General features: G+C 45.3%; 1 protein-coding gene across 1 annotated transcript; it reads left to right on the top strand.

Annotated features, from left to right (window-relative positions):
- The first annotated feature begins 532 nt into the window (after positions 1-532).
- On the top strand, positions 533-13,226 carry ECHDC3 (enoyl-CoA hydratase domain containing 3). Its single transcript, XM_066634270.1, has 5 exons — positions 533-660; positions 3,385-3,506; positions 6,014-6,111; positions 7,924-8,124; positions 9,864-13,226. The coding sequence occupies exons 1-5, from the start codon at positions 533-535 to the stop codon at positions 10,176-10,178; spliced, it is 864 nt and encodes a 287-aa protein (XP_066490367.1). The 3' UTR covers positions 10,179-13,226.
- Positions 13,227-13,857: the final 631 nt, after the last annotated feature.

Raw genomic sequence — 13,857 nt, forward strand, 5'->3', positions numbered from 1 at the left:
GGTGGGGCAAGGTGAGGCAGAGTCTCCTCACCAGAGTCCTTCGAAAAGCACTGCCACTGTGGGAGGCACCCAAGCACCCACAATCCACGCGCAATGAGGCAGGTGAGGCAGAGCCTCCCTACCGGAGTCCTTCGAAAAGCGCCGCTGCCGTGGGAGGCACCCAAGCACCCACAACCCACGTGCTCTGCAAGGTCTGGGGTCCGGAATCACGCTCCGCACGTGGGTTGTGGGTGCTTGGGTGTCTCCCACGGCAGCGGTGGTGCTTTCCGAAGGACTCCAGTGGGGAAGTTCTGCCTCACCTGCCTCATTGCACGTGGATTGTGGGTGCTTGGGTGCCTCCCACCGCGGCGGTGCTTTTCGGTGGGGAGGCTCTGCCTCACCTGCCTCCCCACCCACCGCATCTCCCTGGTCTGGTGTCCTGCTGAGAGCTGTACCAGACAGAGGCGGCCCTTCCTTCCCGGCGACAGAGACACCCGTAGCCGGGAGGGGTCAGCAGCGAGCAGCGCCGCCTCTCTCCTGCCCCTGCGGAGCAATGGCTGCGTGGCTGATGAGGCTCGGGAGCGGGGCGTTCTCGCGGCCCCTGGCCGCTTCCGCCTTCGCCTTCAGCAGCCGCTCCCCAGAGCAGAAGCTCACGCGCACCTGGCAGCAGGACGGCATCAGGTGGGCTTGCGAGACGGAGGAAGACAGACCCAGGGCCCCCCATGGGCATCACTGTCCCCACAGACCAGGGACGGCCCCTGCCCCGGTAAACCACCGTGGTTAGAGGGCATGCACACCCCTGCTGCCCTCCTTGGAGCTTCAGTCTTCCCCCCTGAAACCTGCAGGTGCGGGGAGAATGCATCTTGCTTTTGGAGGACTTTTGGGTCAAACTTGTGTGCATGGACACTAAAGTGCAGCGTTGGGTGTACAACCTGCAAGTACAAGGGGCCCCATTTTTTTTAGTACGTCCCTACACATGAAACTCCCTGCAAATAGAAAACCAGCAGAGCAGTCAAAGGGTTGGGCCAGAAGCCTTTCTTCCTGATGCATTAGTTTTCTATTTGCAAGGAGCAGTTGTTTTTAACTTGGGGGAAGTATTCAAAGTAGTCTCTAACCTCCCCCCCCCCCACTTCAGTCTGAAATGGTACTTACTCTGCCTCAACCACAGTCTGCAGCATGTTCTCAGCCTCACTTTGGATTGTGTGCATGACTTGTGTGTTCAAATTTAAGGAAAATGTTTATAGCCCACCCTTTTCCTTGCATTGGGGCACCCAAAGTGGCTTCCAATATTTTCATGTGCAAGCAAGTGTAATAATACTAAATCATAAAAGCAGCAACCATAAAGAGTTAAAGGCTAGCGGTAAAACAATAAAATCAGCAGCATGAGAATGTCACAGGCCAGATAGGTGCCCGGATCTTTGGCTAAACTGATACGTGGCTATTTACCCTCAAAATGTCCGTGAACACACTTCTAGACCTAATAACCTTAGTTCCAGACTGCAAATGTTGCTAAATGTGCGTGCTACTTGCTACTATAGTGGATTCAGTGTGAGATTAAACAGGCTGTTAAATGTTTTAATCTTTTTTTAAAGGAACCTGTTATGGTAAGTATATTAAAGGCCCAATCCTATCCAACATTGCAGCACCATTGCAAGTTACAATGCAGCACCAAGGTAAGAGAACAAACATTACCTCCTTACCTTGAGGAGGCCTCCATGACTGCCCCAGCACCACCGAAGGATCCAGCACAAGTCCTGTTGGCACAGCTGCTTCAGCACTGGAAATGTGGATAAAATTGGACCCTAAGTCACCTTCCAGCAATAAGGAAGAGCTTTCAGTGTCATGCATTTGGGGGCAGGGTGTTTAGGAGGTGATCCTTGTGAGAATGGTGTATTTCTGTTTTCATCCTTGATGTTTTAGAGAGTAAGCAGGTAAAAAAGGAGTGGTTTGAATTTGATGCAACATCCTCTCCTAGCTGCCCCACAAGTTTTTTCAAACAGGGTTCTACTTCTTCCAGGAGGGTTAAAAAAAAAAAGCTAATTCACACATTACAAAAACTCAGAAGACATTTCCATGTAGGAATTAATGTGAACCCCACAACGTAGATGCTAATGTGTTGATTCACATATTCGTTCATCATGGGATGAGTGGAGTATTATGCAAGTGATAGCTTGCATGTGTGGATGGGCCACCTCAGTTATAACTGATAGAACTTCCATTGCAAACACAGTGCTTTTTAATGACATTGCTTCATGCGGTTAGCTGAATGCCATCAAATGTGCAGTAATCAAGTGTAAATAAATCTGGTGGTATACATGCTTGTGTGAATTAGGCCTATTCGAGAATCCCGTAAGCATGCGAGCTGCTGCTAAAAGCATGTCCCACATATGTATTTTGTAGCATACAAAATGTTTAATTAGAGCCAGGCTGGCATATAATTCTCTACCAAAGCTGTAGCCCACCCTCACTACAAACCAGTCTACAGATTTTGCCTTTAAAACAAACGTGTAGGTGTAGAAATTCCTTCTTTAAGTGCAACACAATTATTGTTCGTAGAATTGGCCAAACTGTTGAACTGGAACAAGGGGCGGAGATCAGGGTTAAGAGTGAACTTTGCATCCAGTGGACTAAACTAACTTGACAAAATGGAACAGGTAGCAAGCCAAAATTAACCCTTCAAGTCCTTTGTTCTATATGCAGAAAGTTCTGTGATTTCTAAGCTTTAAAAAGCTCCAAAAGTTCTGCAATCAAATAACTTTTTTTGCAATAGAGATACATGGTGGAAAATTAGGTTAAATCCTTTGATGATATTAGATTTAGCCAGAAAATGCTTATGCCATAATAAATGGGCTTTAGTCTTTAACTTACTATAGGACTTTTGTCATTTGCATGGCTAAGTTTTCTCCAGGTATTACAAAGGCAAAATTATGCATTTGTTTATTCAGTTGGATTTTTTGTTAGCAAGGGATTTAAAATGTGGTAGTAGAAACTCCTTAGCGCTGTTTTTCACACCCTTCAAGAACTGCCAATTACACCCATGCCCGTCTATACTGGGAATTGCTGCAGCAGGCTCACACCTTTCCAGAGCAGAATTCTGACTTCATTGTAGAGTAATGTGTGAATGGCATTGGAGCTCTTTGGTACTGAGATTGCTACACAAATCAATATCCATATAATACAGCAGAACATGTAAAAAAAACTCCAAGAAGACAGATTGGATACTTTATGTTGTATCACTATCTGACAGCACAAGAGTAATACACTTTATAGACACCCTGTCAAATTTTTACTGGAGATGTATGTTATAGAGCTATGAGTTGTCCACATCCACAAACCTTTGTTGAGATTCTGAGCAATGCAGACAGCTGCCTCCCAAGGCATCTCTCATGAAAGTTTCCTTTATAGGAACATCATCTTGAACGATCCTCGGAAACGAAATGCTCTTTCTCTGTCAATGCTGAAGTCTCTTCGTGAGGACCTTCTGCACGATATTGACAGCACAGATCTACGAGTCATTGTAATTTCAGGTATTGTATTCATCAAAGATACTTCGGGAGAAAAAAATTATGCCCCACAAAATTTTAAGAAATTGCTCCATCTTGTTTTTCTCAGTCCTTGACCCAGAGTAGACTCCTTCCTCCTCATCCTCTGATTGCTTCAAATCTGTTCCCTAAGTCAATTTCCTCCAGTCTCATGGCTCCCCTCTTTCTCTCAGTCTCCTTTTATTTTTCCTTGCTTTTTCCTATTTGGTTTGAAGGGTGCTTCAATTTCCCCTTAGATTGGTGGTTCCCAAACTTTTTCAGCTGGCGACTCCCTTGACCTACTGGGCCATCGTCTGTGGCTCCCCATTAGGGCTACAATCCTATACATTGTATAGGACGGCAGGTTTTTCATGAGGATTATGTGGATCCCCTAGCTGGTTTCTGCCACTCCCTGGGGAGCCACAGCTCACAGTTTGAGAACCACTGCCTTAGGTCCTTCTTTCTCCACTTACTGACTCAACTCCCTTGCATCTGAATTTTTTGTGCATGGTTGTTGTAAACTTAGGGGGGTTTGGGGTGCTCAGAGTTCTTGGTTCTCGAACCCTAAAGCCTTCAAGGCCCCTCTGCTTAGTAGTACTGCCACCACCCTGTATGTGCCAGTGCCTCAGTCCAGGGACACTGAGACCCTCTAGGCTTAACTCTATCCCTTGTAGGCACTGAACTTTCTCCAATTAAAGCTTCAGTCCTCAAGTTACTAGACCTCAGTGAGCACTTGGTAGCTTGCTAAACGGCTAGGCAGGATTCTGAACCTTTGTCCCCAACAGGCAATGAAACAACTTAGTAAAAGAGATTTTAGTTTATTAAGTACATAAGGTGACATAAAGTTACAGTAAGGCAGCAAATACTAGAGGCATAAACATCTAGGAAACATATCAGCAATAAATAATAAAGCTAGCTGGCTATCTCTATTAGTCCCTATCTCTCACCTGGGTCAGCTTCTCTTGTAGATCTTTTAGCTTCAGGCTACCTATGAGGCCAGGAGACCATGTTGGACAATGGAGCTCCAAGCATGCGTGATGTTGCCCCCAAACTCTGTCCAAGAAGGAACACTGCACATCACTTGGGGCACTCATTATTATACTTATGCTAATAGTGCTGAGGTGACTTCATACTTATTTAGACTGTCCAATCAGAAACTTTTGAGGACAGAACCTTCTTAAAGTTGGCCTGGTTGCTAACCCTCTTAGTTCTTACCCCTCCCAACTGGAGATCCATAGCTTCATTCCATTCCGCTTGATCAGGCACCTCTCTGTCTACGAAGGTGTTAAACATTCCAAGGATGTTGTAATTCTTGTTTATTTACTCACATTCTTGCATCTGGGAACCGCTAGCCACTTCTCCATTACTGACTTAGTTTGGTTCAGGCTGCACATGCTAACCTAGGCCTAACATGTACATATTCATGACAATGGTCCCTATACATTGCTCCTACCTGCTGGGCTCCAGATTAATTCTTTGTCTGGGCCATTTTTTGCCATTCCACTCTATTCCCCACCCACTCTCTGGGTGTCTTTGGTATTGGTTTGTTTAAATACCTTCGCTATGCTGATACCCGATCTCTTTCCATTCCTAACTATATCATCCTGAATGCGATCTTGTATTTCAGACTATCTCCCTTACATTTTTGGAATGGAATGAACAAAAGGAAGTCAGTTTTGAGGGGCCATACCTAACTTAACAGCCTAGCAAGATAGTGATAAAAAATGCCCAAGGAAGGGCCAGAATACATGATATGGTAATCAGGGGCTTGGCTCTGACAAGCAACCCTTTTCTTTGCTATTTGGTACAAGTATTTATATGCTGCCTTTTCCCCCAGCTAAGGAGATTCAAGGCAGCTTACAAAATTGGACAAAAACAAGCAAACTAGCCAGTAGAAAAACATAAACAAAAAAAAAAAGTGAAGGGGGTCTGCTGCAGATGAGCGAATTTTCACCCTTGACTCCTGTTCCAGGTATGTTTTCACCTGGGATGAAAGTTTCCATTGGTGCTAATGGAAGATTTTCTCTTGGGTTGTATAACAGCCATCAGAAGTCTGATTGGGCTTGGGACCACAGGAAGGGGAAAAATGTTTTCAAAAACCCCTGCCACAACCAAATATTAGAATGCAAAGCACCCCGTCTCCTCTCTCCACCCTCAAGAACTAAAATAACAGTGTACCTTTGGATGGGTTTTTAATTGTGAGCTGCTTTGGAACCAATCATGACTGAAGAAAGAAAACATAATAATAATCATCCAAACCACTGGAAGGTTGCTGGAATACCATCTTCCAGAATCCATGTCTCCTAGGTGATCCATGATTCAATCACCTAGGTGAGAACTTGATCAATTCTGTGTTTGGTGCAGGGTCTGTTATGCTGTGTCTATTTCTTTTGCTTCCTTTAACCATTATTTATTTTATGTTTATATGTATTCACACACATGTATATGTGTGAAATTACAACTAAGAATACATAACTGAATTTCTCTTACTTCCTTTCAAAAATTCATCCAAGGGGAAGGTCCTGTTTTCTCTTCTGGGCATGATCTGAAGGAACTGACCCATGAGGAAGGCAAGAAGCATCACACAGAAGTCTTTGAGATCTGCTCAGAGGTGAATTTTTGCCCTGGTGCAAATCAGTGCTGAATAGATTGCCTGCCTGTTGTCTTTCATTGATCTTTCCATCAAGAATAATCTGGAGTGGGGCACCTTCCTTATGAGGAAAGGCTACGGTGTTTGGGCCTCTTCAGCCTAGAAAAGAGACGCCTGAGGGGGTACATGATTGAAACATACAAAATTATGCAGGGGATGGACAGAGTGGATAGGGAGATGCTCTTTACATTCTCACATAACACCAGAACCAGGGGACATCCACTAAAATTGAGTGTTGGGAGGGTTAGGACAGACAGAAGAAAATATTTCTTTACTCAGCGTGTGGATGATCTGTGGAACTCCTTGCCACAGGATGTGGTGATGGCATCTGGCCTGGATGCCTTTAAAAGGGGAGTGGACAAGTTTCTGGAAGAAAAATCCATTGTAGGTTACAAGCCATGATGTGTATGTGCAACCTCCTGATTTTAGAAATGAGCTATGTCAGAATGCCAGATGCAAGGGAGGGCACCAGGATGAGGTCTCTTGTTATCAGGTGTGCTCCCTGGGGCATTTGGTGGGCCGCTGTGAGATACAGGAAGCTGGACTAGATGAGCCTATGGCCTGATCCAGTGGGGCTGTTCTTATGTTCTTATGTTCATGTTCCTAAATGTAGATTAGATTTTTTCAAAGCTGTTGCTTTCTGAAATATTCCTCAGAAAGTGAGGATCCAAAGGACGGATATTGGGCTAAATGATGGCAAATGTATAGTGTTGGGTATCCAGTTCCACCCATTCCTCCAACCTACAGAACTCCCAGCTGTTAGCCCGCCTACACCTGACCTTTGGAATTGGACTGTCCAACTGAATCTGAACAATATCACTGGAATATGAATTCCAGAAGAGTAGCAGGGTTTGGGGCCATAGCTCAGTAGTAGCACAAGTGATTTGCATGCAGAAGATCCTGGGTTTATTTTGTGGTATCTCCCATTAGAGGAACAGATTGCCAAGGGAGATGGTGGATTCTTCCTTGCTGGAGATGTTCAAGCAGAGGCTCCCCCAGGCACCTGCTGGAGATGGTCAAAGAGAATTTTTTGCTACAGGCAGAGAGTTGGACCAGATGACCTTATGGGTCCCTTCCAACGCTATAATTCCAGGTGATAGATGCAGGGAAAGACCTCTCTATGCCCGAGAACCTGGTTTGCTTCTGCCAGTACAGAGCTGAATGAACCAATGGTTTGACTCGGCACAAGGCAGCTTCACGTATGTTGATGTGCCATGGACAGAGGTGTTTGAAAATGGGGTGTTTTTTTTTACTCAGTGGTAAGCCCATTGTGTCAGTAAGACTTAGGCTGTAATTCTGTCTTGCTCACTGAAAACAAAACACTTCTAGTCATAGAATGGCCTCCCCGCTCAATGTTATATTAATCTCTTAGATCCTGAAGCATGCCTGCCTGTGTCCTTTCTCATCTGGTTCTATCACGCTCAGGAGTTTCTGACAGTCTTCTGCTCCCTCAGATGACTCTGTCCTTTTTCCCTTGCTGCCTCTTTTCCAGAGTTGCCACCTCTCTTATTTCCTCTTTCCTCAAAATCCACTCTTACCAATAAGCCTTGGGCATGGCCCACCAGTCCCCACTCCTTGCTGTCATCACATATCCTCCATTCTCTTCCCATTCTCCTGTTTGTTTCTAGATTGTAAGCGTAGGAACATACCCTTTCATTCTTTGTAAAGCATGGCACTATATAGCTAACAATAGCAAACCCCTGCCAACCTGTGCCAATGCCTGTTTTTTTCCCCCTAGATGACTGTTTTCTCCCTTGACCATTTTTCTTCCAGGTCATGACCTTGCTTCCCAAGCTGCCAGTGCCTGTCATTGCCAAGGTACATGGCCTTGCCACTGCGGCAGGCTGCCAGCTGGTTGCAAGCTGTGATATTGCCGTGGTGAGTGAGAAATCCAAATTTGGCACCCCAGGAGTGAATGTTGGTCTGTTCTGCTCTACACCAGCAGTGGCTGTTGGGAGATCTCTCCCTCGAAAGGTAAGCCTCATCAAGAGGAGGAATGGTCAACATACCTGGCTTGGTGGTTCCCCTCTTGTGTGGTATTTGCCACTGCAAATTTGCCACATTTGCCACTGCATTATAATTCTACATAATACCCAGTGGAGTTGCTTAGCAGCTAAGGCTGTCCGTGGCCATCCCCCACTCTGGCTCATATTTCTCACGAGATCTTGGCCTGTAGCCATTCTATCTTTACCACTCTTAGCTGACTAAAAACCTCTTGCTCACTTCAACAACTTTGCCTGTTTTTCTTTGCTCCCTGTGCCTAGAACTGCCTCCCTGAACATGTATGTGATGTCACCTCCCTGTCTCTTCCTGCCTATCCTTCCTCAAAACCCACCTGGCTTATCCTCTTATTCCCTGTGATGCCATTTGCCCATATTTTTATCCCCCTCTTCCCCACTGTCTCTATGCTCTTTGGCGACAGGCACCTTGAATAAGTCCTCAATAGATGATCCTAATGCACAGGCTGGTTCATGCGGGATGTCCACGGGGTTGGCCTCTTCCATGTGTCCCCCATAATATCTATATGTCTGCCCCCGGTATGAGGTGAGGCCGAAGGGGCTGGGGTTTGTCAATCTCCGGGTTGGTTTGTTTTGATTGGTTGCCAGTCACGAGTAGTTTTGGTTGAGTACTGGAGGTATGGCCAGCAGAGGAACAGAGCTGGTGGATGTTAGCTGGCCTCAAATATTTATCATTTATTTAGTTATAGAATTTATATCCCGCCTTTCTATCCCAACAAAGGGCACTCAAGGCGGCTTACAAATAAAACAATACGAAAAGCATTGAGATTATATATATATATATATATATATATATTATACGACATTTAAAAACAATAAAACACAATAAAACTTGGATCCCGATTAAAATACGTTCATGAGAAAGCACCATGCTCCCTAGTGTCAGCATAAAAAGACTTCCCTGAATTAAAAGGACCCTGCCGAAAGAACTTTAAAGAAAGAACTGTTCTCAATTTCAGGGGGAGGGAATTCCACAGACAGGAAGCTACCACTGAGAAGGTGCTCTTTCTTGTTGCCATCCCCATCACCTCCGCTGTGGTGGCACAGTTAGAAGGACCTCCTCTGATGACCTGAGAGGACGTGTTGGATTGTATGGAAGGAGGTGGTCCCTCAGATACCCTGATCCCTCAAATAAGGCTGGGAGAGCAGGCTGCAGCACCCTTAGTCCTCCTTCCAAGCTTAGGTCCCTTTCTTGGGCAGCAAGCAGTGCCGGCTTGGTCACCTGCCCTCAGGGGACTCTCTTCATCAGCCTGGTCACGGTTTATATAGGCTGAGGTCCTCCACTGGGTCAACCCCTTCCAGTTACCCATCCGGCCCATCCTGTCTCCCCCCCTCCCCATGCCTCACTCCCATCAGCCTGGGAGAATGCCCCATCGCACATGACCTGCCTCCCACCCTGCCAGGCGTCTCAGGTGACCGGCACGACCGGCCTTGTTGCTGGTCACGCCAGCCAGGTAGTACCCCAGTCTGCCTTGCGCCACGGCAGCCCACACTTGGCCCATCCAACCTCTTTTGAGCACGGGCTTAGCCAGGCACCCAACTGGGGCCGAAGGTGGTGAAAAGCCCCCCACCCCAGGAGGCCTCACGGTCTGTCACCCAGACCAAGTAAGTACCCTTTGGACAATCTAGTATGGGTTTGTAATGAGAGAGGCACTTAGAGAATTAATTTTCTCTACTTACAAAAATTCTGTTCAGGTTGCGCTGGAAATGCTGTTCACAGGAGAGCCCATGACTGCTCAGGAAGCTCTCCTTCATGGGCTCGTCAGCAAGGTGGTTCCAGAGGACAAGTTGGAAGATGAGACACTGAGAATTGCCCACAAGATATGTGAGACCAGCAGGTCTGTTTTGGCTCTAGGGAAAGCCACCTTTTACAAACAGATGGAGCAAGATGTCATCACAGCCTACAGGATGACCTCACAGGTCATGGTGGACAACCTTGCCCTGAAGGATGGACAGGAAGGAATCCAGGCCTTCATTGGTAAACGTAAGCCTGACTGGTCACATTCCTGAAACAGTGTTTCCCTGAGGAAGGTGGGTCACATTTTAAGACCAGATCAAGACAAATGATGTGAGGAACCAGAGGACCCTAATGCTGGTGCCTTCCCTCTCTTAAAATCAAAGGGACTAGACTCTTGTTTCCAGCACTCTTATTTTATACAGTGACCCAGCCCAGGACTCTAACTGGTAGCAGCTTTCGAGCTCTGTCTTTTTCCAGCCCTGTTACTTGGTATTCTTTAACTGGACATGCCAGAAATTGAACCTGAGACACTGTCTTTGCAAAGCACATGCTCTCCTACTGAACACTGACCCATCTACATTTCTTCATGAACTGTGCCTTACAGGACATGCCTTGCTTTTCCCTAATTAACAAGTGATGAGTGAGAACTGTACTGCACCATTGCAAAGGACTGCAGAATCTCTGAAGTCAGGGCTCATGATCCAATGTGGACACTTTATTTTCTAGTGCTGCTGCATGGAATAGCTTTTGGTTTTTGGAACTTGGTAGCTACAGGCAGCTGCTTACATACTGTATGTGAGTGATCTGAGTGATCTTCTCTAAGTTGCTCGTGTTGCCAGTTCCTGATGTTATAGAATCAAGCTCAAGACATCAAGTTTGGGAAGGGGCAGTAGTTCAGTGGTAGAACACCCACATTGGGAAATGTCCTGCCTGGATGTTTGTGTGAGAGTGTGTGTGTGTGTGTGTGTGTGTGAGAGAGAGAGAGAGAGAGAGAGAGAGTGTCAGACAATTGGCTCAGCTATGTCAATATTGTCTACAGCAGCGATTTTCAACCACTGTGTGGTGGCACACTGATGTGTCATGGGAGTTTGGGGGAGAGTCATTGAGGGATGTGAGTCCCCTGCCAGCAGTGTGGTATGCCTTTTCAATTATCAAAAAACTGACAGTGTGCCTTGATCATTTTAACACCTTGTCAGTGAGATGAAAAAGGTTGAAAACTGCAGATCTAAACTGACTGGTTACTGCTTTCCAGGATTGCAGGTCTCAGACAAGGACTCCTAGCAGTCACAGTCTGGTGCCTTAACCTCCTGCTTCTACAAGCCTGGAAGACTAAGCTTTGTGCTCTGAGGGTACTGTTACAGCTGCAGTGCCAGCCTGCCTGAGCATTCTGTCAGCTGACCTCAAAGTCAATACAGTGCACCAGGTCCTATAAAACCCTAGCCTCAGCATGATTCCTCAGTTTTAGCCACTTGTCTCTAATGTGATGATTTAACCTTGAGAGTTCTTCCTGGATTCTCTGCTTTTGCTGTCTTGGATCCTGAGATTTTATTTCCCTGGTTTTGACTGCGCCGCTGCTTCTAACCCATCTGTTCTATAATTCACCCCCTTGCCAATTTCATACCATTTGCCTGCTTCTGTTTTACCATTAGTCAGCACCTCCTGAGTCCCAGAAGCCAATTACCTGGAGGCTAAACCTTGCTGAGTCCTTACCAGGGATAGGTGGGGTGGAATACACAGTGTGCTGGGAAACAAGAATCCTGAAGGAAGAGTGTGTGGAGCAGCTCATTGAAAAGCATTCACATGGGATCAATATCCTGATCAACGATGTCAGCTGAATCAAAATTTGCATCTCTCATTTTCACCAAGGAGCTTTTCAGTGATATCAGTAGAAAGACAAGCCTCCAAAAATTATTTGCAGAAGGGGTTTCTGGAAGGAGTTATAAGGAACCCCAGTTTCTCTATTCATCTCCTTGATGTTTGGATGAATTGTAGGCTAAGTTTAGTTTACTATCAATAGTATCTCATTAGGAGCCCAGCTGTGGTCTTTCTGGCCACCCCATCATATCAGCACAGCAGAGAGTATGGAAATAAAAGTCATGTAATGTTACAACTGTGAAACTTTTCCATAAGGTTTTATTTCAGTTAGGCACAGGTGAATTGTGGCACTTTCTTTCCTGAAAGATGAAAAGAGAGTGTATAGCCAATCTTGTGAATGTATTATTTAAAAAAAACACAAAACAGTAAGGGCCCACCTATCCCAGAAACACTAAGCAAGCTACAAGAAATCCAGGTATTATAATTGAGCATAATTAATCTGCATAATCTGACCGGGGAACTGCAGCAATGTAAGGCCATAAGGCTGAAAGGGATTCTAATCAGGGTAGCTGAGGTGCTCTGCCTTTTGAAAGGATGAATTGGGCTATTCTGTATATAACCACTAGAGGGTGATATCCCCCCTGTATTTAGCAGCACGTTACCTTGTGCATTCTGTGAAGTTTTGTGTCTGCTTTATTGTGAACCCACAAAATGACAGCATCTATTTCATGTGTTCCTTGAACACTGTAGGTAAAAAATTGTTACTTATTTACAACATTTGTGGGTGGTTTCTCTGTTGAAAACTAGTCCCCTATAATGTTATAAAGGTCTTGAATGCTTCCCCCCCCCCTTGATTCTCCTCCTCCTGGCCTTCCCAGTGTCAAATCTTAGATTGTGAGCTCTTTTGGGCAGGGATCTACTTTCCTTTACTTTGTAAAGGGCCATGCATATTGATGATGCTATATGCAAACAAGAGAACTTGCACTGAGTTCAGTGGGGTTTACTTTCAAAAAAATTATGCATGTAGGACAGCAGTCTGATTCTTTGCCTCTTTATTCAGGAGGAAGTCTCATTGAGTTCAGTTTACTTCCTGATCCTGAGATCCTATGAACATTGTCAGGAAGTGTCATAAAAGCTTATGCCACAAATCTGGTCATCTTTAAGTTAATGCAAGACTCTTGCTTGGTTTTGCTGCAGCAGATGAACAGGAAGTATACCCCATTGAACTAAGTGAATTACTCTTGAGTAAACATGAATTTGATTTGTTTTGTTCAATTTAAATATGCTTCCCTTGTGAACAACATGTCAGGCGCTGTCCTCAAGCGTAAACTGCATGGAGTCTTATCTGTTTCCCTTTAGATCAGAAAAAGAATAATGCCCTGTGCCTAATTCAGTTTTTCTGCAGAGTCATCCTGAGTCCTCAGCGAAGGGGGGAAATTCGCCTCAGCCTCTGCCTGCAAGCAGCTGGTCACTGCAAATACAAAACAATGCCAACATCAGATATCTTTCAGTCTCCACTGGTATTTCTTTTCTCTGCTCTGTAAACACCTACCAACACTGTTCTGTGTTGTCTGTTCAACCCAGACTACTGGATTTAGGCTTCACTACACAGGTGCTGATAACTAACAAGTGTACTCAATAGGGCTACCTACAGGTTCTTGGCAGGGCTCTTCATAAAGGCCTGCAGCTGGGTTTTTCCTAGTCCCAGGTAGTGAGGAAGAGTGTGGAGATTGAATTTTACTTAAAGGAACAGGGCACAGTTAATTCATTGTGCTGGAATACAACAAAGTTTTTAAATAGTGGTTGTTACTCAGAACTTTCATAGTCTGCAGAGGATTGAAAGTGATTTTGAAAGCAAAACCCTGTTCTGGCCCCGTTGGGTGAATTTTAGAGCAAGGACTTGGCATGTGTGTGCAATCATAATTGAATATACAATTATAATGTTCTTGTTCAGGACCTGAACCAGGAACCGCCTGATTTTTGAGGCTGGTAGCTACCTCAGACTGTGCACACATGTGCTTAAGCGTAGAAGGGAACGTACAACATTAGTGTCTGTGAATGGCAGGGAGTATGAAGCCTCTGGATTGGTCAGTCCTTGTAGAAACACTCAGAGCCTAATCCTCTGTTTTTGGTAAG

This window comes from Tiliqua scincoides, chromosome 7, assembly GCF_035046505.1.
Source record: "Tiliqua scincoides isolate rTilSci1 chromosome 7, rTilSci1.hap2, whole genome shotgun sequence".
NCBI classification, from domain to species: Eukaryota; Metazoa; Chordata; class Lepidosauria; order Squamata; family Scincidae; genus Tiliqua; species Tiliqua scincoides.